Genomic DNA, 27,938 nt, shown 5'->3' with positions numbered 1-27,938 from the left:
ACTTACTGAATCAATTTTTGTGCCTGATGTGAGACTAAATCTCCTATTCCTCTCACATACCAGATGCAGTTAATATTCAGGGACAAATGTATGTGTGGAAAGTTTTCCTCAGACTAAATGAGAAGCATTTATGCTTCTGCCAGTTTCAAACCGGGGACCTTTCATATATTAGTTGACTGTGATAACCTACCTCTTTGCAGCACAGTACCCAATGGCCCTGTGCAATGTTCAACTGCACAGTCTTGCTGCAGCTTTCAATGGTTCAGCTGGGAGACCGTGTCTCTGATTACAAGGAGACGTCTGTTTCTTTAAAACAGATGTCTCAACTTGTAAGACCGTAAGATATAGAACTTATATTGAACTTAAGCATTTGTTCAGCAAATATCTAACAGAACAATGCTCTCTGTTTAATCATTAATGCATCATTCTTATCTTCCTACAGAAACTTTCCACCAATTTTACTCAATACCTGTTTCGTTATTCAACGTTGAACCTCAGTATATTTATTTCTTATATATGACTTCATTTTGAATTGAATAACTCTCGATGCTTCACTCTGAAATATACACCATTGAATTGCAAATGTAACTGACCAACAAAAGAAAGCGTGTCACTGGGTAATATAAATCCCATGAATCTTTGTTGAGATTAGACCACAGACAGCTTTTAAACAAAGTAAAATATAGTTAAATGGAAGTGAATTGAGAATTATGTGTTGCTTATATTTGATCCCTCTGTGTTTTGGTGTGTAACTTTCTGCAGCCGGGGCAGCATGGTGGTGTAGTGGGTTAGCCCTGCTGCCTCACGGCACCGAGGTCCCAGGTTCAATCCCGGCTCTGGGTCACTGTCCGGTGGAGTTTGCACATTCTCCCCGTGTTTGCGTGGGTTTCACCCCCACAACCCAAAGATGTGCAGGGTAAGTGGATTGGCCACGCTAAATTACCCCTTAATTGGAAAAAATGAATTGGGTACTCTAAATTAAAAAAAAACATTCTGCAGCCTAAATACCATTCATGTATAAGAAAGGAGGGGTGACAGCAAATCCGCACTGAGCCTGGATTTCCTCATCTCCCCGAGTGGCTTTTCCTGTTTCTTCATTATGAAGACCGAATTTTTCAAAAACGTGGTTCATTTAAATCTCGGCCATTTCCTCTAATTCAGTTCCTGTATCATTTGTGTCTGTCCATATGAGCACACATTACCATTAGGTATGTTTCGGATGGTGATTAAAATGTGAATCTGCGTCTACAAAGCCATTAAATTATTTTGTGAACTGAGCAAACTGCCAAGATCCACACTTTGTGTTTTCATGTATGGAACGATCTGTCTGGACTGTACGCAGAACAATACTTTTCACTGTACTCGGTACACGTGACAATAAACCAAATCAAATCAAAGGGACAGTTTCTTACTAATCTTCAAATTGAAAAGAGTCTTCTTAAAAACCATTCATGGGAGGTGGGGTCACTGGCTGGGCCAGCATTTACTGCTCATTCCAATTGCCCTTGAACTGCGTGTCTTGTGAGGCTATTTCAGAGGGCACTTACAAATCAACCACAACATTGCTGTGGATCTGGAGTCACGTGTAGGCCAGGCCACATGAGAGCAGATTTCCTGAAGGACATTAGTGAACCAGATGAGTTTTTACAACAATCAAGAATGTTATCATTAGACTTTTAAATCGATACTTTTATTAAATTTCAATTTCACCATCAGTCATCGGCAGATTCGATCCCCGATCCCCAGAGCATTAACCTGGGTCTCTGGATTACTCGCCCAGTAACAATACCATTACTCCAATGCCTAGCCCACAGTGTTGGCAGAATATAATGTCTAGTGTTGTGTTCTGTGATCTTGTCTTGCAATGATTCTACAGAACTGCTGGTTACTTAGCCAGAACAATGATTTATTAATGTACACGTGGTAAGGTAACGATCAGAATGCTATACAGACCAAGTTATCATAGAGTTACATGAGACTCTCTTGGAACTACACTGACATGCGACTGTCCTCGTTTACGCCTTACAATCTTCTGCTGGTAGATGGATATCACCTGACTGATGTCTGACGCCACCTGCTGGTGGGAGGTCACACTGCTGAGTAATAATAGTAATCTTCTATTGTCACATGTATGAAGTTACTGTGAAAAGCCCCCAGTCGCCACATTCCGGCGCCTGTTCGGGTAAGCTGGTATGGGAAAGGAACCTGTGCTGCTGGCCTTGTTCTGCATTACAAACCAGCTGTCTAGCCCACGGAGCTAAACCAGTACATGTAACATTATATACAGGCTTATCATCACAACTTGTAACTTCTCAAAATTATCAGGTAATTTAGTTTTTCAAACAAATTCTGATAGCTCTGCAGTTTCTGGAAACATTTTAGTTGATAGTATTATTTTTTAAAGTAAAGATCTAGTCTTTGCAATATAATTAACTAATACACCAATTCACTAATGATAATCAATGTTCACTACTGAATAATCATGAATGTAATTATTGTATTTTTGCCATGAAATCAATACATAGTTAATATAGAAAAGGTACAGAAGGCGAAATGGCTGCAGGAAGCTACATGTTAGAGGCATAAAAGGGCTTCCTTGACCTTGTTACCAATGGCAATGAAAACACTATGAAAATAACAATTTTAAAACTGAATATGATTCCACATGCGTACTTACAGCTTCCTACATTACAACAGTGAATATATTTCAAAAGTACTCCATTGGCTTTAAAACACTTTAGGAGCTCCAGTGGAAATGAGGTTTTATAGAAATGTACATTTGTTCTAATTGTCCGCAAACTAGGATATCTTGCACTCGGTGTCCTCACCAGAATCATTGATAAAGATTGAGTCTTAATTTTGTGTAATAACCATGTCATTGACACCATTTTGAATACTCTGCGAAACCCCAGACAAACCATAAGCACAACTATTTGTTCAAAAATACAGCGAATTATTGTGACTTGGAATACACCGTCTACAAATAGTGTTCGAGTCTCATTGGACTGTAACTTCAAAAAGATAATTTGATACATTCTGAAAAAGAAAACAAAATAGTCGAACTCTGGGATTAAATGGGTCGCTGTCCAAAGAGCTGGCACGGGGAAAATGGGCCAAATTGACGCCTCTGTGCTCCAGGAGCCTTGTGTACATGTAAAGCGAGTGGTAACAACCTGGAACCGACTGCCTCGAAGGGTGGGAGATGCAGCGACGACAGAAGGATTTCAACCGGAAATTGGACGGGCACCGAGAGAAATAAACCTGCACAGATATGGGGATAGAACGGAGCAATGGACAGACTGGATTGCTCCACAGAGAGCCAACATGGTCTCAAAGAATCGAATGACCTCATTCTCTACAGTCCAGATGCTGTGATCTCAGGGGAGAAATTCAGCTGCTCCAGTCACTCCAACTAACTGGAGTCACTGATCCCTGGTGCCATTCTAGCACAATGGTTAGCACTGTTGCTCCAGAGCACCAGGGTCCCAGATTTGATTCCCGGTTTGGATCACTGTCTGTGCGGAGACTGCACGTTCTCCCTGTGACTGCGTGGGTTTCCTCCGGGTGCTCCCACAATTCCCGAATGATATGCTTGTTAGGTGAATTGGACATTCTGAATTCTCCCTGTGTACCCAAACAGGCGTCGGGGTGTAGCGACTAGTGGATTTTCGCAGTTACTTCATTGCAGTGTTAATGTAAGCCTACTTGTGACAATAATAAAGATTATTATTGTAAATGTCCTCTACACCCTCTCTAAGAACTTCACATCTTTCCTAAAGTGTGGGGCCCATATATAGGCTTCCATTCCAGAGGGATAGAATTGAAAAGCCCAGAGGAAATGTTCAACTTGTTTAGAACCAGGGTTAGACTACACTGGGAGCTCTGTCAACATTGGTGATCTCCATTTAGAAAAAGGAAATAGAGGCACTGGATAAGGTGCAACAAAGATTCATAATATACAGAACTGAGAGCATTTAACACTCAGAAAAGGCTGGGGTTGCTTTTTTCTGGAAAAGAGAAGGCTGATGGGTGACCTGATGGAATCTTTAAGATTATGAAGGGATTCAATAATCCAATAGGAATTTCAATAGAAACCTCTTTACCCAGCGAGTGGTGAGAATGTGGAACTCACTCCCACAGCGAGTTGCATGAATATGTAAAGCTAGATACATACATGAGGGATAAAGAAATAGAGGGAGATGCTGATGGGGGAGATGTAGAGGGGTGGGTGGAGGATCATGTGAAGCATAAATACCGACACAGACCATGGCTAACCTCAGCCAGTATGGGAATTTAACCTGAACTGTTGGTGTCACTCAGCACAAATCAGCCATCCAGCCAACTGAGCTAACCGATCACCGTGTAAATCTGTAATAATTCCTTAAATATTAGTGACTGCGTGTCTCCCACCATACTATTTAATGTTGTTTCCCAGTGTACCTCAGACAACTTGCCCCTCATGCTCTGATAGTTTTGTTCTGTGAGAAACACCAAGATAAATTAAACAAAAGAACTGTGTAACCACCATAGACCATCTTCATGGCAATGTGGCATGATTTGGGGGGTTTCCAAAGAGAATGAAACATCTTAAAACCTCCAAACACGCTTTCGCTCTTTGATCCTTGTAAAATGTGCAACCAGATATTCGCAAGAAGGCTCAGAAAGAATCAGCCCACTGGAGACAAAATCGTGAGACCGGCCAGTCCAGCAGAAAGAAACCCTCCGTCCATCCTGATTGACCAACAGAATGAACAAAATGCAGTCCTGGATGTAATTGAGAACAGAAACAATAATAGCCGAATCCAATCCCTGTAATCAGTTGTGAACCTGTCGGTGTCTCAGAAAGTGCGATGAATTACAAAACCCCTTCGCACATTGAGGGTAGGTGAACGGCCTCTCCCCAGTATGAACACCCTGGTGTGACTGCAGACGGCATAATCGAGTGAATTGCGCAAATAGACATAAACGGGTGTGAGATAATGGGGATTATGGAGACATGGCTGCAGGATGACCAGGGATGGGAACTGAATATATTCAGTATTTAGGAAGGACAGACCAAAAGGAAAAGGCAGTGGAGTGGCAGTGCTGGTTAAAGAGGAAATTAATGCAATAGTGAGGAAGGATATTAGCTCTGACAACGTGGAATCTGTATGGGTAGAGCTGAGAAACACCAAGGGGCAAAATAATTAGTGGGCATCGTATACAGACCCCAAACTGCAGTGGTGATGTTGGGAATGGCATAAAACAGGAAATTAGGCTGATTGTATAATAGGGGACAAAGAAATGGGTGAGCAAGGAAATACATAATTTGCTTCTTTCTTCACAAAGCAGATACTAGAAATGTTGGGGAACGCAGGATTTAGTGAGAGGGAGGAACTGAAGGAGATCAATATTCGAGAAATGGTGTTGGGGAAATTGATGGGATTGAAGGCTGATAAATCCCCAGGGCCTGATAATCTGCAACCCAAAGTACTTAAAGAAGTGGCTCCAGAAATAGTGGATGCATTGGTGGTCATCTTCCAGGATTCTAGAGACTCTGGAACAATTCCTGCAGATTGGAGGGCGGTTTATGTAATTCCACTATTTAAAAAGGGATATGGAGAGAAAACAGGGAATTATAGACCAGTAAGCCTGACATCGGCAGTGGGGAAAATTCTAGAATCCATTCTCATAGATTTTATAGCAAAGCACTTAGAAACCAGTGGCAGGATCGGATAGTCGGCATGGATTGATGAAGGGGAAATCATGCTTGACAAATCGACTGGAATTCTTCGAGGGTGTAACTGGTAGAGTTGATGAGGGGGAGCCAGTGGATGTGGTATATTTGGACTTTCAGATGGCTTTTGACCAAAGTCCCGCATAAGATATTGGTGTGTAAAATCAAAGCACATGGGATTAGGGGTAGTGTGTTGAGATAGATAGAAAACTGGTTGGCAGACAGGAAACAAAGAGTAGGAATTAATGTGTCTTTTTCAAGTTGGCAGGCAGTGACTAGTGGGGTACCGCAGGGATCGGTGCGAGGACCCCAGGTATTCACAAGATATATTAATGATGTTTTAAAAAATTTAAAGTACCCAATTCCTTTTTCCCAATTGAGGGGCAATTTAGCGTGGCCCATTCACCTATCCTGGGTTATGGGGGTGAGACCCACGGAGACACTTGTATCCAGACGGACAGTGATCCAGGCAGGATTGAACCCTGGTTCTCAGCACAGTGAGGCAGCAGTGCTAACCACTGCACCACCGTATATATTAACGATTTAGATGAGGGAACAAAATGCAATATCTCCAAATTTGCAGGTGACACCACTTTGCGTGTGGGGGCGGGGTGAGCTCTGAGGAGGATGCATAGATCCTTCAGTGTGTTTTGGGCAAGTTTAGTGAGTAGGCAAATGAATGGCAGATGCAGTTTAATTTGTAGAAATGCAAGGTTGTCCACTTTGATACCAAAAACAAGAAGGCAGACTATTGTCTGAATGACCATAGATTAGGAGAGGGGAATGTGCTACGAGACCTGGATAACCTCGTACACCAGTCACTGAAGGTAAGCATGCAGCTACAGCAGGCGGTAAAGAAGGCAAATGATATGCTCGCCTTAATTGCGAGCGGATTAGAGTACAGGAGCAGGAATATCTTGCTGCAATTATACAGGGCCTTGGCGAGGCCATACCTGGAATATTGTGTGCAGTTTTGGTCTCCTTATCTGAGGAAGGATGTTCTTGCTCTAGAGGGAGTGCAGCGAAGGTTTACCAGACTGATTCCTGGGATGGTGGGACTGACGTATGAGATTGAATCAGTTAGGATTATATTCGCTGGAGTTCAGAAGAATGGGGGATCTCATAGAAACCTATAATATTCCAACAGGACTTGACAGGGTAGATGCAGGAAAGATTTTCCCGATGGTGGGAGTGTACAGAACGAGAGGTTGTAGTCTGAGGATACGGGGTAGACCATTTAGGACAGAGATGAGGAGCAATGTCTTCAGAGTGGTGAGCCTGTGGAATTTGTTACCACAGGAAATAGTAAGCATTATATGCTTTCAAGAAGCAGTTAGATATAACACTGAGAGCGAAGGGGATCAAAGGGCAGCATGGTAGCACAGTGGTTAGCACTGTGGTTTCACAGCACCAGGATCCCAGGTTTAATTCCAGGTTGGGTCACTGTCTGTGTGGAGTCTGCACTTTCCCCCCGTTTCTGCGTGGGTTTCCTCCGGGTGCTCCGGTTTCCTCCGGCCAGTCCCGAGCGACGTGCTGTTAGGTAAGTTGGACATTCTGAATTCGTCCCGTGTACCCAAACAGGCGCCGGAATGTGGCTTTTCACAGTAACTTCATTTCAATGTAAGAGTACTTGTGACAAGAAAGATTATTAATTAAGGATATGGAGGGGAAAGCGGGATTAGGCTATGGATGATAAGCAATGATCATAATGAATGGCGGAGCAGGCGCAAAGAGCCAAATGGCCTCTTCCTGCTCCTATTTGCGATGTAATCCCTTCCCACACTAAGAGCAGGTGAATGGCCTCTCCCCAGTGTGAACTCGCTGGTGTGTCTGCAGACTGGATAACTGTGTGAATCCCTTCCCACAGAGGGAGCAGGTGAATGGCTTCTCCCCAGTGTGAACTCGCTGATGTCTCTGCAGGATGGATGAATCAATAAATCCCTTCCCACACTGAGAGCAGGTGTACGGCCTCTCCCCAGTGTGAATTCGTTGGTGTGTTTGCAGGCTGGACAAATCACTGAATGCGTTCCCACAGTGAGAGCAGGTGAACAGTTTCTCCCCAGTGTGAACTCGCTGATGGTTCCTTAGGTTGGATGAAGCTCGGAATCTCTGCCCACACTGAGAGCAGGTGAATGGCTTCTCCCCAGTGTGAACTCGCTGGTGTGTTTGCAGACTGGATGACTGAGTGAATCCCTTCCCACACTGAGAGCAGGTGAACGGGCGCTCACCAGTGTGAACTCGCTGATGGATCCGCAGGTTGGGTAAATCACGGAATCCCTTCCCACACTGAGAGCAGGTGAATGGCCTCTCCCCTGTGTGAACTCGCTGGTGTGTCTGCAGGATGGATAACTGAGTAAATCCTTTCCCACACTGAGAGCAGGTGAACGGTCTCTCCCCAGTGTGAATTCGCTGGTGTGTCTGCAGGGTGGATAAATCACTGAATCCCTTCCCACACTGAGAGCAGGTGAATGGCCTCTCCCCAGTGTGAACTTGCTGATGTCTCTGCAGGGTGAATGAATCAAGGAATCCCTTCCCACACTGAGAGCAGATGAACGGCCTCTCCCCAGTGTGAACTCGCTGATGTCTCCGCAGAGTGGATGAATCAATGAATCCCTTCCCACATTGAGAGCAGGTGAATGGCCTCACTCCAGTATGAACTCGCTGGTGTTTCCGCAGGGTAAATGAATCAATAAATCCCTTCCCACACTGAGAACAGGTGAATGGTCTCTCCCTAGTGTGAACTCGCTGGTGTGACTGCAGGTTGGATAAAGTATGGAATCCCTTCCCACACTGAGAGCAGGTGAATGGCCTCTCCCCAGTGTGAAGTCGCTGATGTCTCCGCAGGTTGGATAAAGCACGGAATCTCTGCCCACACTGAGAGCAGGTGAATGGCTTCTCCCCAGTGTGAACTCGCTGGTGTGACTGCAGGCTGGATAAATCAATTAATCCCTTCCCACACTGAGAGCAGGTGAATGGTTTCTCCCCAGTGTGAACTCGCTGGTGTGCCTGCAGGTGAGATAACCGAGTGAATCCCTGCCCACACTGAGTGCAGGTGAACGGCCTCTCCCCAGTGTGACTGCGTCGATGAGTTTCCAGCTCAGATGGGAATCTGTAACCCTTCCCACAGTCCCCACATTTCCATGGTTTCTCCATGTTTTGCATCTCTTCGTGTCTCTCCAGATTGGACAATCAGTGGAAGCCTTGTCTACACACAGAACATGTGCACTGTCTCTCCTCACTGTGAATGGCGTGATGGTTTTTCAGGCTGTGTAATAGTTGCAGCTCTTCCCACAGTCAGTTCACTGGAACACTCTCACTCGGGTGTGTGTTGTGTGGGTCTCGGTGCTTTTCCAGTCACACTCACGTTTAAAATCTTTTGAAGCCGACAGATCGGACAAACATTTCTCCTTCTCGCCGATGATATTCAGAGCCCGATGATATTCAGATCAGAAGGAATCGTTTGAGTTTGTCATGAGTTTGACAATATCCTTTAAAAAGAATTTATAAAAATTATCATTTTTGGTACAGGATAGAAATTCGGAGCAGACAATTCTCGTTTCGATGGAACATTATTTCCTCTCTTCTGTTCGAGCTTCTGCGTTAGAACATAGAACATACAGTGCAGAAGGCCATTCGGCCCATCAAGTCTGCACCGACCCACTTAAGCCCTCACTTCCACCCTATCCCCATAATCCCTCCTAACCCTTTTGGACACTAAGGGCAATTTAGCATGGCCAATCCACCTAATCTGCACGTCTTTGGACTGTGGGAGGAAACCGGAGCATCCGGAGGAAACCCACGCAGACACGGGGAGAACGTGCAGACTCCACGCAGACAGTGACCCAGCAGGGAATTGAACCTGGGACCCTGGCACTGTGAAGCCACAGTGCTATCCACTTGTGTTACCGTGCTGCCCGTTGCTGTGGAATAAAGGAGGCAAGAGCTCTGCTTCTCCACAAACACCTTTGTTTCTTTGATCCCACTTCACACACAAATCTCCAGGAACAAATAGTGCCACCTGTAATCCCTTTATGTATCAGTGGCTTCTAACTGGATCATTGACATCAAATTAGTATTGAATTGGAAAGTCCATTCCTAACATCTTGTTCTCCAAAGTCTATAAATCTCCATCCCACACAATCTCCCTCCATTCTCACTCTGCTGTATATAATATTCACCCTCCCAATTCTCCTGAAGGTGCTGATTCATGTTGATTGACACATCCAAGCTCAGCTCACTGCTTCCGGACCAGGACACAGATTATAACAGGAGCAAGAGTAGGCCATTCGGCCCACGGAGTCTGCTCAACCATTCAAACTTGGCCGATCTACCTCAACCCCATTTCCCACACAATTCATATCCCTCTATATCTTCAATATCTAGAAATCTTTCAATATTTGTCTTGAACATACTTGATGACAGAGGCTCCACATTCCTCTGGGGTAGATAATTCCAAAGCTTCACCACATCCTCGGGTGAAGAAATCCCGCCTCATCTCAGCTTTCACTCTATTTTCTACCTGTTCCCCATAACCCTTAACTCCATTGTCAATAAAATATCTGTCAAACTTGTGCTTCAATATATTCAATGACCCCCAGAACAACTGGTCCCTGTGGGAGAGAAATCCAAAGACTAACAACCCTCTGAGGGAAGAGGTGACTGGAAATCTATAACGTAGCTACAGTCTGATATTACAAGTCGAGAAATAAAAATTTGTTTCCTTTAGTACAGAACAGTAAATAATATATCTAAACTGTACCATATAACAACACTAGCCATATTTCTGTCCATTATTAATTTAATTGCCCTGAAATGTCAGCCATCTCCTGGGGAACCCACCCCTTTAATTGTGAACATGAGAAAAGAGACAATCCTTTTTTAAAATAAATTTCGAGTGACCAATTACTTTTTCCAAATTAAGGTGCAATTTAGCGTGGCCAATCCACCTACCCTGCACATCTTTGGGTTGTGGATGTGAGTCGCATGCAAACACGGGGAGAATGTGCAAACTCCACACGGACAGTGACCCAGGGCCGGGATCGAACACGGGGTCCTAGGCACTGTGAGGCAGCAGTGCTAACCATGGTGCGATCAGAGACCATTCTTTGTGTCAGACAAATAAATGTGTCAACCTGTTAAGGAGATGGGTAGGAGGAGTTGGAAACACTTTGTGGAGCCCCTAACCTGCATGAAAATATTTTTTTCCCAATTCGTGTGGTTCCAGTATGGGCTCAAATCATCAATGAGGACTCTGATCTCTGGCAAGGAAGGAAAACCTGGCAGGTGGGCGGGGAGGATTCACAAACACCCGCTGGAGGCACCAAACCCCCAATAAGACCCATTGATTTTATTGTCAGTCTGCAGACAGGAGCTGGAGAACTGAACCCAGGCAGAGGAGAGGGAGGGAGAAAACTGGGAGTGGAGGAAAGAAATGGTGCAGATGGTGAGATGGGTTTGGATTTCAGCCCAGGGAGGAGGGAGAGTGTGGGACGGGGAAAAATGTTCCGGAGAAACTAGGATTGTCTGTTCAGAATTTCTATCCTGGATTGACAATGATGGCTTTTGTTTATTTTTAGTTAAAAAATGTTAGGATTACCCAATTTTCTTTCTCCTCATTGAGGCGTAATTTTAGCAAGGCCAATTCACCTACCCTGCACATCTTTTTGGATTGTGGGGTGAGTCCCACACAGACACGGGGAGAATGTGCAAACTCCATACGGACAGTGACCCGGGGCCGGGATCAAACCCGGGTCCTCGGCTAACCACTGAGCCACTGTGCCTGCCCCTAGTGATGACTTTTATAAACTTCTTTTTCCAGGATATTACAAGGGGAGGATTTACAGATAGAAACTCAAATCAAACTTCACATCAAGATTTTACAGTCATCAGACCTGAATATCATTGGCGTGTGAATGTGGAAGAAGAAATGTTGTTTGTTCTGTGTGTAGGAAAAGATTTTCTTTTGAAAAAAATTAATTTAGAGTACGCAATTTTTTTTTCCAATTAAGGGGCAATTTAGCGTGACCAATCCACCTACCCTGAACATCTTTGGGTTGTGGAGGTGAGACCCACACAGACACGGGAAGAATGTTCAAACTCCACTCAGACAGTGACCCAGGGACGGCATCAATACCAGATCCTCAGCACCACAGGCAACAGTGCTAAACACTACACCACTGTGCCGCCCCTAGGGTTGTGTTTCTGACATGGGTCTCCGTGTGACTGAACAGAGCCGCACTTGGGGTCAGATATCCATTGGGTTAGTGGGATCCAGAGAGCAGAATTTGCTTGTTTCTTTATTTCTCTGTTGCTACTCTGATCAGCAATTAGATATCTGGGTCTGTGTAAACCGGGGTAATGGGAGGTCAAGTACCCAGGACAAAGGGTAATGCAGTTTGCTGGCCAAGTTGTCTCCATTCTGAGCAATGTGGAATAAGCTTCTCCCAGTCATTGAAAATGTTGCCCCCAACAAACATGGTGACCGCACATGCGCTCTACTGTTCACTGTCTGGAGTAAAGATGGCGGTCGTTATCCCGAACCGATCACTGCGTCATCCCGGCCCTGCTCCGTGAAACGGGAACTAGGAAGTGGTTTTTCCGGGTATGGGCTTGCACAACATGTTTAGAAAACTTTTCCACCCACCAGCCAGATCCATCGCTCCCGCGTTCCACAATATTCCTCTTACCCTTTGTGGATCCGAGATAAAACCTCTCCGTCTCCATTGCCCGCACTGCGCATGCTTCAATCGAAGTCCCACCCACCCTCACTCACTCCGAATGGTTGGAGGACCATCCATTCCGCTCATTCCTCCAGTCTTCCTATTGGCCCGGAGCTGCCGTCAATCACTCCCGAGGCCTTGTAATCTGGAGTATGCGCAGTGCGGCTCATCTCCAGGGACAGACGCTTGTTTGTCTCATTAGCGTATCAGTAAAATACTGAACACAGCTAAATTACACTCATTATTAGAGACAGAGGATGTTCGACCATGACAGAGAGCTGGTGAGGGAGGGCAGAGGTGAATCTGAGCAATTGATGAACATGGATTCAGACACACAGTAAAGGAGTCACACCAGCCCCAGAGCTATGAAAACTCTCACAGAGAACAGGGCACAGCACTAAACGTTCTAAATTATAGAGGAATGGACAAAAATACTCACCATTAGAACAATTTCAGTTTTCAATTTTAAACTCTCCTGCTGGAGCCCGCAGCTGGAAAGATAGCAGAAGCTCTGGAGTCAGAGAAAAATCTCCTAGTTGAAGAAGTACCTGAGGCACGGGGGTGATGTCACTGCGCAGTTGTTGGTGCGTGATGACATCATGGACAGGAAGACAGAACATCTGGATCTGTGCAAACCAGTGATAACCACACAGTACGCAGGATAGGAGGGTCCTTGAGAGGGAGCAGAGGAGATTTACCAGAATGATTCCACGAATGAGGGATTATAGTTGCAATGTTAGGTTGGAGAAACTTCGGATGAAGTACATTGAGGGGAGATTTGATTGAGGTGTACAAGTTTCTCATAGTAAGAAGTCTTACAACACCAGGTTAAAGTCCAACAGGTTTGTTTAAATATCACTAGCTTTCGGAGCGCTGCTCCTTCCTCAGGTGAATGAAGAGGTATGTTCCAGAAACATACATATAGACAGATTCAAAGATGCCAGACAATGCTTGGAATGCGAGCATTAGCAGGTGATTAAATCTTTACAGATCCAGAGATGGGGTAACCCCAGGTTAAAGAGGTGTGAATTGTGTCAAGCCAGGACAATTGGTAGGATTTTGCAGGCCAGATGGTGGGGGTGAATGTAATGTGACATGAATCCCAGGTCCCGGTTAGGGCCGCACTCATGTGTGCCGAACTTGGCTATAAGTTTCTTCTCGGCGAGTCTGCATTGTCGCGCGTCCTGAAAGCCGCCTTGGAGAACGCTTACCCAGAGATCAGAGTCTGAATGCCCTTGACTGCTGAAGTGTTCCCCGACTGGAAGGGATCATTCCTGCCTGGTGATTGTCGCGTGATGTCCGTTCATTCGTTGTCACAGCGTCTGCATGGTCTCGCCAATGTACCACGCTTCAGGCCATCCTTTCCTGCAGCGTATGAGGTAGACACCTATGGCCGAGTCGCACGAGTATGTACCGCGTACCTGGTGGGTGGTGTTCTCACGTGTAATGGTGGTATACATGTCGATGATCTGGTACGTCTTGCAAAGATTGCCATGGCAGGGTTGTGTGGTGTCGTGGTCACCGTTCTGAAGACTGGGTAGTTTGCTGCAAACAATGGTTTGTTTGAGGTTGCGCGGTTGTTTGAAAGCAATTAGTGGGGGTGTGGGGATGACCTTGGCAAGATGTTCATCTTCATCGATGACATGTTGAAGGCTGTGAAGAAGATGTCGTAGTTTCTCCGCTCCGGGAAAGTACTGGACGACGAAGAGTATTCTGTCAGTTGTGTCCCATGTTTGTCTTCTGAGGAGGTCGGTGCGGGTTTTTGCTGTGGCGCGTTGGAACTGTCGATCGATGAGTCGAGCGCCATATCCCGTTCGTACGAGGGCATCTTTCAACGTCTGTAGATGTCTGTTACGCTCCTCCTCGTCTGAGCAGATCCTGTGTATACGGAGAGGGGATGGCTTCTTTAATGTGTTTAGTGTGGAAGCTGGAGAGGTGGAGCATCGTGAGGTTATCCGTGGGCTTGCGGTAAAGCAAAGTGCTGAGGTGACTGTCCTTGATGGAGACAAATGTGTCCAAGAATGCAACTGATTTTGGAGAGTAGTCCATGGTGAGTCTGATGGTTGGATGGAACTTATTGATGTCATTGTGTAGTCATTTCAGTGATTCGGTCCAAAGGAAAAAAATGTCATCGATGTATCTGGTGTATAACGTTGGTTGAAGGTCCTGTGCGATGAGTAGGTCGTTCAAACTTGTGCATTAAGAAGTTGGCGTATTGGGGTGCGAATTTGGTCCCCATGGCTGTTCCGTGCGTCTGGATGAAGAACTTGTTGTCAAAGGTGAAGACGTTGTGATCCAGAATGAAGCGGATGAGTTGCAGAATTGCGTCTGGAGATTGGCAGTTGTTGGAGTTGAGTACTGAGGCTGTTGCAGCAATGCCGTTGTCATGATGGATGCTGGTGTAGAGTGCCGAGACGTCCATTGTGACGAGGAATGTTCCTGGTCCATGGGTGCTGAGTTTCTGTAGGAAGTCCGTCGTGTCGCGGCAGAAGCTGGGCGTACCTTGTACGATGGGTTTCAAAATGCCCTCGATGTAGCCAGAGAGATTCTCACACAGGGTCCCATTGTCTGAAATGATAGGACAGCCTGGTGTGTTGGCCTTGTGCATTTTTGGGAGGCAGTAGAGATCTTCAATGCGGGGAGTACGTGGGATGAGAGCACGTAGGGTGCTCTGAAGATCTGGATCCTTAATAGATTAGATGAGATAGGTAAAGAAAAGCTGTTCCCACAAAAGGTTTATGGGACATGGATTTGAGATTATGTAAAGAGATACAAGGGAATGTGGGGAAGAACTTTTTTTTTAACACAGTGGTAACAACTCAATGCTTAAACTCAAAGGTCGATAATACCCAGGTCCTGATTAATTGGACCTGCTCTCAGTGATGTTTCGTTTGACTTTCCCCTCTTGTGAATCCTCCCCTTTTAACCCAGTGTAAAAGGAGTTTTCAAAATCAATTACTGCTCCAGGATCAGTAAAGTGAGTGAAAGATAATTTCTCCTGAACAAATCCATTGCTGCATTTCCTTCCTGAAGCCACATTTGTCCACTGGGGACTGGCACCGGGAGAAAGCGGCAGCTGCCGTTGTATTGGGTGTTGAGGCGGTGCCGCTAGTTTGTTATTGGGGGTGTTGAGGCCTCCCCTCCCCTCCCACCCACTGCCCCTAATGCTGCCTCCGCTTATCCGCCTCCTTCCCCCTGAAGATGAGACAAACAAACGTCAGTCCGTTGACATGAGCCACACTGCGCATGCTCCACATCACAATGCCCGGGGAGTGACTGACAACAGCTCCGGACCAATAGGAAGAGGGGGCGGGACTGGAGGACCGAGCGGGAGTGGATGGTCCTCCAAGCAATCGGAGTGCATGATGGTGGGTGGGACTTCGATTGAAGCATGCGCAGTGCAGGTAATGGTGATGGAGAGAAGCTTTTATTTCGGATCCACAAAGGGTAAGAGGAATATTCTGGAACGCGGGAGCGATAGATCTGGCTGGTGGGTGAAAAGCTTTCTAAACATGTTGTGCAAGCCCATACCTGGAAAAATTACTTCCTAGTTCTCCCGTTTCACGGAGCGGGGCCGAGAGGATGCAGTGATCGGTTCGGGATAACAACCGCCATCTTTACTCGGGACAATGTGCAGTAGAGCGCATGTGCAGCCGCCATGTTTGTAGGGGGCAACATTTTCAATTACTGGGGGAAGCTCATTCAACATTGCTCAGAATGGAGACAACTTGCATTACTTTGTCCTGGGTACTTGACCTCCCATTCTTCCCGTATCTGTGTGGGTCTCACCTCCACAACCCAGTCACACAAAGACGCATGTCAGAAACACACAACCCTAGGGGCAGCATGGTGGCACAGTGCTCAGGGGTGTTGCCTATGGCACAGGATTTGGTATCGATGCCCGCCCCGGGTCACTTTGTAGAGTTTGCACATTCTTCCCATATCTGTGTGGGTCTCACCTCCACAACCCAAAGATGTGCAGGGTAGGTGGATTGGCCACGTTAAATTGCACCTTAATTGGGAAAAAATAATTGGTCACTCGAAATTTATTTTAAAAAAGGATTGTCTCTTTTCTCATGTTCACAATTAAAGGGTGGGTTCCCCAGGCGATGGCTGACATTTCAGGGGACAGTCAATTAATAATGGACAGAGATATGGCTAGTGTTGTTATATGGTACAGATTAGATGTATTATTTATCGTTTTGTAATAAAGTAAACATATTATTATTTCAGGCTTGTAATACAAGACTGTAGCTACGTTATAGATTTCCAGTCATCTCTTCCCTCAGAGGGTTGTTAGTCTTTGGATTTCTCTTCCACAGGGACCAGTTGTATCTGGGAGTCATTGAATATATTGAAGCACAAGTTTGACAGAGATGTTTTAATGACAATGGAGTTAAGGGTTATGGGGAACAGGTAGGAAAATAGAGAGAAAGCTGAGATGAGGAGGGATCTCTTCACTCGAGGATGTGGTGAAGCTTTGAAATTCTCTACCCCAGAGGAATGTGGAGCCTCAGTGGGAAATGGTGCTGAGGTAGATCAGCCAAGGGTCTCATTGAAATGATATGAGAATCACTTATTGTCACAAGTAGGCTTCAAATGAAGTTACTGTGATAAGCCCCTAGTCGCCACATTCCGGCGCCTGTTTGGGGAGGCTGTTACGGGAATCGAACCGTGCTGCTGGCCTGCCTTGGTCTGCTTTCAAAGCCAGCGATTTAGCCCTGTGCTAAACAGTGTTGGATGGTTGAGCAGACTCGGTGGGCCGAATGGCCTACTCTTGCTTCTATTATAATCTCTGTGTCCTGGACAGGAAGCAGTGAGGTGAGCTGAGCTTGGACCTGTCAATCAACATGAATCAGCACCTTCAGGAGAATTGGGAGGGTGAGTAATTGATACAGCAGAGTGAGATTGGAGGGAGAGTGTGGGGTGGAGATTTACAGACTTTAGCGAACAAGATGTTGGGAATGGACTTTCCAATTAAATACTAATTTGATGTCAATTATCCAATAGAAGTCACTGATACATAAAGGGGTTACAGGTGGCACTATTTGTTCCTGGAGATTTGTGTGTGTGAAGTTGGATCAAAGAAACAAAGGTGTTTGTGGAGAAGCAGAGCTCTTGCCTCCTTTATTCTACAGCAACGGGCACCACGGTAACACAAATGGATAGCATTGTGGCTTCACAGTGCCAGGGTCCCAGGTTCAATTCCCCGCTGGGTCACTGTCTGTGTGGAGTCTGCACGTTCTCCCTGTGTCTGCGTGGGTTTCCTCCTACAGTCCAAAGACGTGCACATTAGGTGGATTGGCCATGCTAAATTGCCCTTCGTGTCCAAAAAGGTTAGAAGGGGTTATTGAGTTATGGGGATAGGGTGGAAGTGAGGGCTTAAGTGGGTCGGTGCAGACTTGATGGGCCGAATGGCCTTCTGCACTGTATGCTCTATGTTCTAACCCAGAAGCACGAACACAAGAGAGGAAATAATGTTCCACCGAAACTAGAATTGTCTGCTCCGAATTTCTATCCTGCACCAACAATGATAATTTTTATAAATTGTTTTTAAAGGATATTGGAAGAGGAGGAATTGCAGACAGAAGTCTCAAACATTACATCAAACTCAGGACAAACTCAAACGATTCCTTCTGATCTGAATATCATCGGGCTCTGAATATCATCGGCGAGAAGGAGAAATGTTTGTCCAATCTGTCGGCTTCAAAAGATTTTACACGTGAGTGTGACTGGAAAAGCACCGAGACCCACACAACACACACCCGAGTGAGAGTGTTCCAGTGAACTGACTGTGGAAAGAGCTTCAACTATTACACAGCCTGAAAAAACATCACAAGATTCACAGTGAGGAGAGACAGTGCACATGTTGTGTGTGTAGACAAGGCTTCCACTGATTGTCCAATCTGGAGAGACACGAAGAGATGCAAAACATGGAGAAACCATGGAAATGTGCTGACTGTGGGAAGGGATACAGATTCCCATCTGAGCTGGAAACTCATCGACGCAGTCACACTGGGGAGAGGCCGTTCACCTGCACTCAGTGTGGGAAGGGATTCACTCGGTTATCTAACCTGCAGGCACACCAGCGAGTTCACACTGAGGAGAAACCATTCACCTGCTCTCAGTGTGGGAAGGGATTAATTGATTTATCCAGCCTGCAGTCACACCAGCGAGTTCACACTGGGGAGAAGCCATTCACCTGCTCCCAGTGTGGGCAGAGATTCCATACTTTATCCAACCTGCGGAGACATCAGCGACTTCACACTGGGGAGAGGCCATTCACCTGCTCTCAGTGTGGGAAGGGATTCCATACTTTATCCAACCTGCAGTCACACCAGCGAGTTCACACTAGGGAGAGACCATTCACCTGTTCTCAGTGTGGGATGGGATTTTTTGATTCCACCACCCTGCGGCGACATCACCGAGTTCACACTGGGGAGAGACCATTCACCTGCTCTCAGTGTGGGAAGGGATTCATTGATTCATTCACCCTGCAGAGACATCAGCAAGTTCACACTGGGGAGAGACCATTCACCTGTTCTCAGTGTGGGAAGGGATTTTTTGATTCATCCACTCTGCGGAAACACCAGCGAGTTCACACTGGGGAGAGACCATTCACCTGCTCTCAGTGTGGGAAGGGATTCATTGATTCATCCAGCCTGCAGAGACATCAGCGAATTCACACTGGGGAGAGGCCATTCACCTGCTCTCAGTGTGGGAAGGGATTCACACAGTTAACCAACCTGCAGACACACCAGCGAGTTCACACTGGGGAGAGGCCATTCACCTGCTCTCAGTGTGGGAAGGGATTCCGTGATTTACCCAACCTGCGGATCCATCAGCGAGTTCACACTGGGGAGAGGCCGTTCACCTGCTCTCATTGTGGGAAGGGATTCACTCAGTTATCCAGCCTGCAGGCACACCAGCGAGTTCACACTGGGGAGAAGCCATTTACCTGCTCTCAGTGTGGGCAGAGATTCCGAACTTCATCCACCCTGCGGAACCATCAGCGACTTCACACTGGGGAGACGTCATTCACCTGCTCTCAGTGTGGGAAGGGATTCACACAGTTATCCAGTCTGCGAAGCCATCAGCGAGTTCACACTGGGGAGACGTCATTCACCTGCTCCCAGTGTGGGAAGGGATTCACTAGGTTATCCAGTCTGCGAAGCCATCAGCGAATTCACATTGGGGAGACGTCATTCACCTGCTCTCAGTGTGGGAAGGGATTCAGTGATTTAACCAGTCTGCAGACACACCAGCGAATTCACACTGGGGAGAAGCCATTCACCTGCTCTTAGTGTGGGAAGGGATTACATAGAAAATAGGAGCAGGAAGAGGCCATTTTGCCCTTAGCACCTGCTCTGCCATTCATTATGATCATTGCTTATCATTCAACTCAATAGCCCAATCCCGCTTCCCCCTCCATATCCTTTGATCCCCTTCGCCCTAAGTGCTGGTATCTAACTGCTTCTTGAAAACATATAATGTATTGGCCTCAACTATTTCCTGTGGTAACAAATTCCACAGGCTCACCACTTTCTGGTTGAAGAAATTTCTCCTCATCTCTGTCCTAAATGGTCTACCCCGTATCCTTAGACTGCGACCTCTGGTTCTGTACACTGCCACCATCGGGAAAATCTTTCCCACATCTACCCTGTCAAGTCCTGTTAGAATATTATAGGTTTCTATGTGATCCCCCATTCTTCTGAACTCCAGTGAATACAATCCTAACTGATTCAATCTCTTATACGTCAGTCCCACCATCCCAGGAATCAGTCTGGTCAACCTTCGGTGCGCGGGTCTCACCCCCATAACCCAAAGATGTGCAGGGTAGGTGAATTGGCCGCACTAAATTGCCCCTTAATTGGAAAAAAAAGTTGGGTACTTTAAATTTAAAAAGAAAAATCATTAATATATCTTGTGAATATCTGGGGTCCTAGCACCGATCCCTGCGGTACCCCACTAGTCACTGCCTGCCAATTTTTAAAAGACCCATTAATTCTGACTCTTTTATTTCCTGTCTGCCAACCAGTTTTCTATCCATCCCAATATCCTAATCCCATGTGCTTTAATTTTACGCATTAATCTCTTATGCGAGACTTTGTCAAAAGCCATCTGAAAGTCCAAATATGCCACATACACTGGCTCCCCCTCGTCAACTCTACCTGTTACACCCTCGAAGAATTCCAGTGGATTTGTCAAGCATGGTTTCCCCTTCATAAATCCATGCTGATCATGGATTCTCGAACTTTCCCCACTGCCGATGTCAGGCTTACTGGTCTATAATGCCCTGTTTTCTCTCTCTTCCTTTTTAAATAGTGAGTTACATAATCCACCCTCCAATCTGCAGGAACTGTTCCAGAGTCTATAGAATCCTGGAAGATGACCACCAATACATCCACTATTTCTAGAGCCAGTTCTTTAAGAACTTTGGGATGCAGATTATCAGGCCCTAGGGATTTATCAGCCTTCAATCCCATCAATTTCCCCAACACCATTTCTCTCCTCATATTGATCTCCTTCAGTTCCTCCCTCTCACTAAATCCTGCATTCCCTAACATTTCTAGTATCTGATTTGTGAAGACAGAACCAAATTATGTATTTATTTGCTCAGCCATTTCCTTGTCCCCTATTATACATTCTCCTGTTTCTGACTGTGAGGAACCTACATTTGTCTTCATCAATCTTTTTCTCTTTACATTCCTATAGAAACTTTTACAATCAGCCTAATTTCCTGTTTTATGCCATTCCCAACATCACCACTGCAGTTTGGGGTCTGTATACGACGCCCACTAACTATTTGCCCCTTGGTGTTTCTCAGTTCTACCCATACAGATTCCACGTTGTCGGAGCTAATATCCTTCCTCACTATTGCATTAATTTCCTCTTTGACCAGCACTGCCACTCCACTGCCTTTTCCTTTTTGTCTGTCCTTCCCAAATACTGAATATATTCAATTCCCATCCCTGGTCACCCTGCAGCCATGTCTCCATAATCCCCATTATCTCACACCCGTTTACGTCTATTTGCGCGATTCACTCGGTTATGCCGTCTGCAGTCACACCAGGGAGTTCATACTGGGGAGGAGGCCGTTCACCTGCTCTCGATGTGCGAAGGGATTTTGTAATTTATCGCACTTTCTGAGACACCGACAGGTTCACAACTGATTACAGGGATTGGATTCTGCTGTTATTGTTTCTGTTCTCAATAACATCCAGGACTGCATTTTGTTCATTCTGTTGGTCAATGGGGAGGGTCAGAGGGTTTCTTTCTGCTGGACTGGCCTGTCTCATGACTTCACTCCCACTGGGCTGATTCTCTCTGAGCCTTCTTGTGAATATCTGGTTGCACATTTCACAAGGATCAAAAAGTGAAAGGGGGTTTGGAGGTTAGAAGATGTTTTATTACCATTTCTGTTTGGAAACTGCCAAAATCATGCCTATTGCCATGAAGATGGGCTATGCTGGTTACACGGTTCTTTTGTTTAATTTATCATGGAGCTTCTCACAGAAGAAAACTATCAGGGTATGAGGGGCACGTTGTCTGAGGTGCACTGGGAAACTACATTAAATAGTATAGTGGGAGTCAGGCAATCAACAATATTTAAGGAATTATTGCAGTTTTACACTGGGATCGGTTCGCTCAGTTGGCTGGATGGCTGGTTCGAGCTGAGTGACAGGTTAAATTCCCATACCGGCTGGGGTTAGCTGTGGTCTGTGTCAGTATTGATGCTCCACATGATCCTCCACTCACCCCTCTATAGCTCCCCCCCCATCAGCATCTCCTTCTATTCTTTCTCTCTCATGTATGTATCTAGCTTCCTGTTCAATGGATTCATGCTGTTCACCTCAACCACTCGCTGTGGTAGTGAGTTCCCACCTCAATCACTCGCTGTGGTAGTGAGTTCCCGATTCCCACCACTCGCTGGTAAAGAGGTTTCTCCTGAAATTCATGTTGGATTATTGAATCCCTTCATAATCTTAAAGATTCCATCAGGTCACCCATCAGTCTTCTCTTTTCCAGAAAAAAGCAGCCCCAGCCTTTCCTGAGTGTTAAATGCTCTCAGTTCTGTATATTATGAATCTTTGTTGCACCTTCTCCAGTGCCTCTATTTCCTTTTTCTAAATGGAGATCACCAATGTTGACAGTGCTCCCAGTGTAGTCGAACCCTGGTTCTAAACAAGTTGGACATTTCCTCCGTGCTTTTCAATTCTATCCCTCTGGAATGGAAGCCTATATATGGGCCCTACACTTTAGGAAAAATGTGAAGTTCTTCGAGAGGGTGTAGAGGACATTTACGAGAATGGCACCAGAGAGGAGGGACTCCAGTTAGTTGGAGTGACTGGAGCAGCTGAATTTCTCTCCTGAGATCACAGCATCTGGAGGGTGGGGAATGGGGCCATTCAGCCCTTTGGGACCATGTCGTCTCCCTGTGGAGGAAGCCAGTCTGCCCATTGCCCCGTTCTTTCCCCAAATCCCTGTGGGTTTATTTCTCTCAGTGCCTGTCCAATTTCCGATTGAAATCCTTCCATCATCTCTGCATCTCCTACCCTCATAGGCAGTAGGTTCCAGGTCATTACTACTCGCTTTACATGTACACACGGCTGCTAGAGCACCGAGGAGTCTATTTGGCCCATTTTCCCCGTGTCAGCTCTTTGTACAGCGATCCATTTAATCCCAGAGTTCGACTATTTTGTTTTCTTTTTCGGACTGCATCAAATTCCCTTTGGAAGTTACAGTCCAATGAGATTCCAGCACCATTTATAGACAGTGCATTGCAAACCGCAACAACTGGCTGTATTTTTGTGGATATTATATCTGGAGGTTCACAGTATTTAAAATGGTGTCAGTGTCGTGGTTATTACACAAAATTAAGACTCAATGTTTATCAATGGTTTTGGTGAGGACACGGAGTGTAATATTTCCTAATTTGCAAACAATTAGAACAAATGTACATTTCTATAAAACCTCTCACTGGACCTCTTAAAGTGTTTTAAAGCCAATGGAGTACTTTTGAAACATATTCACTGTTGTAATGTAGGAAGCTGTAAATGCGCATCTGTAATCACATTTAGTTTTAAAATTGTTATTTTCGTAGTGTTATTCACTGTCATTAGTAACAAGGTCAAGGAAGCCCTTTTATACCTCTAAGGTGGCTTCCGACAGCCAGTTCACCTTCTGTACCTTTTCTATATTAACAATGTATCGATTTCATAGCAAAATAAATAAATTAAATTCATGATTATTCAGTAATGAACATTGATTATCATTAGTGACTTGGTGTATGAGGTAATTATATTATAAAGACGAGATGTTTAGTTTAGAAAAATAACACGATCAACCAAAATGTTTCCAGAAACTGCAGAGCTATCAGAATTTGTTTGAAAACTAAATTACTCGATAATTTCGAGAAGTTACGAGATGTGGTGATAAGCCTGTATATAATATTACATGTACTCAGCAGTGTGACCTCCCACCAGGTGGTGTCAGACATCAGTCGGGGAACATCCGGCTACCAGCAGAAGGTTGTAAGGCGTACGTGAGGACAGTCGCATATCAGGGTAGTTCCAAGAGAGTCTAATGTGACTCTGTGATAACTTGATCTGTATAGCATTACCACGTGTACATTAATAAATCATTGTTCTGGCTACGTCACCAGCAGTTCTGTAGACAAGATCACAGAACACAACACTAGATGTCGTATTCTGTCAAATGTATGTGGAATAGGCAGTGGCGGAATGGTATTGTTACTGGGTTAGTAATCCAGAGACCCAGGTTAATGTTCTAGGGATTTGGGATCGAATTTGCCTATGACAGATATTGAAATTGAAATTCAATAAAAGTCTTGAATTAAAAGTCTAATGTTGACACAGTCGAACGGAGGGTACGGTAGCACAGTGGTTAGCATAGTTGCTTTACAGCTCCAAGGTCCCAGGTTCGATTCCCGGCTTGGGTCACTGTCTGCACGTTCTCCCCGTGTCTGCGTGGGTTTCCTCCAGGTGGTCCGGTTTCTTCCCACAGTCCAAACATGCAGGTCAGGTGGATTGGCCAAGCTAAATTGCCCTTAGTGTCCAAAAAGATTGGGTGGGGTTACGGGGATAGGGTGGGAGTGTAGGCCTAGGCAGGGTGCTCTTTCCAAAAGGGCCAGCACAGACTTGATGGGCTGAATGGGATCCTTCTGCACTGTAAATTCTATGTTCTATAATTGTTGTAAAAACCCATCTGGTTCACTGATGTCCTTTAGGAAATCTGCTCTCCTTACGTGGCTTGGCCTACACGTGACTCCAGATCCACAGCAATATTGTGGTTTATTTGTAAGTGCCCCCTGAAATTGCCTCGCAAGACACGCAGTTCAAGGGCAATTGGAATGAGCAGTAAATGCTGGACCAGCCAGTGACACCCACCTCCCATGAGTGAATAAGGTTGGGCAGCACGGTGGCACAGTGGGTTAGCCTTGATGCCTCATGGTGCCGAGGTCCCAGGTTCGATCCCGGCTCTGGGTCACTCTGTGTGGAGTTTGCACATTCTCCCCGTGATTGCGTGGGTTTTGACCCCACAACCCAAAGATGTGCAGGGTAAGTGGATTGGCCACGCTAAATTGACCCTTAATTGGAAAAAATGAATTGGGGACTCTAAATTTTTTACATTAAAAAAAAAAAAGAATGAATAAGGTTTAAAAAGGCTCACTGTTCAATTTGTAGACTAGTACAAAACTGTCTCTTTGATTGGTTTGATTTATTGTCACATGTATCGAGGTACAGTGAAAAGTATTGTTCTGCGTACAGTCCAGACAGATCGTTCCATACATGAAAAAACAAAGTGTGGATCTTGGCAGTTTGCTCAGTTCACAAAAGAATTTAACGGCTTTGTAGATGTAGATTAATATTTTACTCACTGTACAAACATATCTACTTGTAATGTATGCTCATGTAGACAGACACAAACGATACTGTAACTGAATTAGAGATTTAACTGAACCACATTTTTGAAAGATTCGGCCTTAATGATGGAGAAACAGGAAAAGCCACTCAGGGAGATGAGGAAATCCAGGCTCAGTACGGATTTGCTGTCACCCCTCCTTTCTTATACATGAACGGTATTTAGGCTGCAGAATGTTTCACACCAAAACACAGAGGGGTCAAATATAAGCAACACATAATTTGGAATTATCTTCCATATAACAATATTTGACTTTATTCAAAAGCTGTCTGCGGTCAATCTCAACAAAGTAAGAAGTCTTACAACACCAGGTTAAAGTCAAACAGGTTTGTTAAGAATCACCAGCTTTCGGAGCACAGCTCCTTCCTCAGGTGAAGAGGAAGGAGCTACACTCTGAAAACTAGTGATTCAAAACAAACCTGTTGAACTTTAACCTGGTGTTGTAAGACTTCTTACTGTGCCCACCCCAGTCCAACGCCAGCCCCTCCATATCATGGCCACAATCTCAACAAAGATTCATGGGATTTGTATGACCCAGTGACCCACGTTTCTTGGTGAGTCAAGTTTGCAATTCCATGGTGCATTTCAGAGTTACTCAGAGTGAAGACGCGAGACTTCAATTCAAAATGAAGTCATATAGAACAAATAAATATACTGATGTTCAACATTGAATACTGAAACAAATATTGAATAAAATTGGTGGAAGTTTACTGCAGGAAGATAAGAATGAGGCATTAATGATTGAACAGAGAGCAATGTTCCATTAGATATTTGCTGAACAAATGCTAAAGTTCAATATAAGTTCTATATCTTATGGTTTTACAAGTTGAGACACATGTTTTAAAGAAACAGTTGTCTTCTTGTAATCAGTGACCTGGCCTCTCAGCCGAATCATTGAAAGCTGCGGCAATACTGTGCAGTTGAACGTTGCACAGGTCCATTGGGTACTGTGCTGCCAGCTGTTTCTGTAGCATAGAGGTTATCATAATCAGCTAATACGTGAAAGGTGCCTGGTTCGAAACTGCCAGAAGCATTAAATGCTTCTCATTTAGTCTGAGGAAAACTTTGCACACATATGTTTGTCCCTGAATATTACCTGAATCTTGTATGTTGGAGGAATAGGAGATTTAGTCTCACATTAGCCACAAAAATTGATTCAGTAAAGTCTGAAGTACTGAATTTTCAAGAAGCAATGAGCTGATAAAGTTTTCCCTGCTTTAAGACAGTTCGGCGATTCGCAGTTTGTTCATCCACAACAGTATATAATGGATTGACAGATGCAGATGAACATAATAACTGTGTCAATCATGTCTAATTGTAAGATAAAAGCAAATTACTGCGGATGCTTCAATCAGAAACAAAAACAGAAAATACTGGACAATCTCAGCAGGTCTGACAGCCTCTGTGGAGAGAGATGGCAGCTGACATTGAGTGTGGGTGATGCTTTGGAGAAAGCTGGAGAACTGGAAACAGAGTCATAATTTAGACTATTGTGGGTGGGGCGGGGGCGGAGGTGGTGGATGGTGTGGGGAGCAGAGGTTTTGTGGAGAATTGGGACTGGATAGAGGGCCAGCAATAGGTGGAGAATGACTAAAATGTCTTGGGCAGAAAGAAAAGGAATGTAAATGGGGGTGATCAAGGCTAAGAAACTCACCTGATGAAGGAGCTGCGCTTTGAAAGCTAGTGACTCCAAACAAACCTGTTGGACTTTAACCTGATGTTGAGGGACTTCTTACAAGGCTAAGAAAGGTGCTGATAGTGGCATGTTAAGAGATTAGATAGTGTTAACGGCAGAACTAAAGTAAGCAGTGTGTCAGAGGAAGACGAGGAACAGGGAGCAGATTGCCCAAGTGGTGTGTGTGTGTGTGGGGAGGGGGGGGGGGGGAGACAATGGTGAGGGTAGAGAGGTCAATGGAAGTGTTAGAGGTGAAAATATTCACACGAAGGCCTGTTTGAGTAAGTAAAGAAACAGTCTTATTTCAGATCTAGGAGAAAGATCTTATGCAGCCTCGCAATACTCTTTCTCACTTGAGCTCTGGTTCGCATTGGGTTAATACACAGATTCAAGGGGTGGAATTAGTTGTATTCTCATTTACATGCAATCAATCAACTATATTTGCGTCACAATTCATTACATGCAGTCAATCAATTTTCTTAGCATCCCAGTTATCACATATATGGTAAAGTGGGTGTTGTCTTACCCGCCCCTAACTTAATTCAGAAGTCGCTCAAAACTAACACAAGGATATGTCCTGTCCACAGCTGGAGACCTTGATCTGTTATGGATATAACAGGGGCTGTTTAGCACAGGGCTAAATCGCTGGCTTTGAAAGAAGACCAAGGCAGGCCAGCAGCATGGTTCAATTCCTGTAACAGCCTCCCTGAACAGGTGTCGGAATATGGCGACTATGGGCTTTTCACAGTAACTTCATTTGAAGCTTCCTTGTGACAAGCGATTTTCATTTTTCATATATTGCATTCCTTGTTCTGTGAAGCTGTTATCAGCAGCTGTTGAGATACTCCCTATAAGTACTCACGCTTGGCTCTCATGAGGCAGT

At 45.1% G+C, this 27,938-nt stretch overlaps 3 protein-coding genes across 6 annotated transcripts in view; 1 reads left to right on the top strand and 2 right to left on the bottom strand.

The window, feature by feature from the left end:
* The window catches only part of LOC140421745 (uncharacterized), a 354,082-nt gene that overhangs the window by 224,456 nt on the left and 101,688 nt on the right, over window positions 1-27,938 (bottom strand). The window contains exon 1 of one of the 2 annotated variants that reach the window (XM_072506595.1): window positions 9,895-10,742. The exons of the other annotated variant lie outside the window; for it this stretch is intronic. The gene's annotated coding sequence lies outside the window, so the exon portion shown is untranslated. Of the gene's footprint in view, window positions 1-9,894; window positions 10,743-27,938 lie in introns of those variants that run through there. 2 annotated transcript variants of the gene reach the window in all.
* LOC140421744 (uncharacterized) lies at window positions 1,886-15,569 on the bottom strand. Of its 3 annotated transcripts, none has more exons than XM_072506591.1 (2): window positions 12,875-15,569; window positions 1,886-9,204 (listed from the first exon to the last, which is right to left on the bottom strand). In XM_072506591.1, exon 2 carries the CDS (start codon window positions 8,876-8,878, stop codon window positions 7,499-7,501), a length of 1,380 nt encoding a protein of 459 aa, XP_072362692.1. In that variant the 5' UTR covers window positions 8,879-9,204; window positions 12,875-15,569; the 3' UTR covers window positions 1,886-7,498. The 3 variants fall into 3 exon arrangements, with proteins under 3 accessions (XP_072362692.1, XP_072362690.1, XP_072362691.1); XM_072506589.1 differs by lacking the exon at window positions 12,875-15,569 and adding an exon at window positions 12,403-12,448; XM_072506590.1 differs by lacking the exon at window positions 12,875-15,569 and adding an exon at window positions 12,360-12,432.
* LOC140421742 (uncharacterized) lies at window positions 15,828-23,694 on the top strand. The gene is made up of 2 exons (XM_072506585.1): window positions 15,828-15,882; window positions 17,995-23,694. Exon 2 carries the CDS (start codon window positions 18,360-18,362, stop codon window positions 19,737-19,739), a length of 1,380 nt encoding a protein of 459 aa, XP_072362686.1. The 5' UTR covers window positions 15,828-15,882; window positions 17,995-18,359; the 3' UTR covers window positions 19,740-23,694.

This window comes from Scyliorhinus torazame, chromosome 5 (genome assembly GCF_047496885.1).
Source record: "Scyliorhinus torazame isolate Kashiwa2021f chromosome 5, sScyTor2.1, whole genome shotgun sequence".
Taxonomy (NCBI): domain Eukaryota; kingdom Metazoa; phylum Chordata; class Chondrichthyes; order Carcharhiniformes; family Scyliorhinidae; genus Scyliorhinus; species Scyliorhinus torazame.
The sequence above is the reverse complement of the archived record's forward strand: the minus strand, read 5'-3'. Positions and strand labels throughout refer to the sequence as shown.

What these genes read in the sequence shown, in the direction of transcription:
- LOC140421742 (XM_072506585.1), top strand. Translation starts at nt 18,360, where the DNA reads ATGCAAAACATGGAGAAACCATGGAAATGTGCTGACTGTGGGAAGGGA.
- LOC140421744 (XM_072506591.1), bottom strand. Translation starts at nt 8,878, where the DNA reads ATGCAAAACATGGAGAAACCATGGAAATGTGGGGACTGTGGGAAGGGT.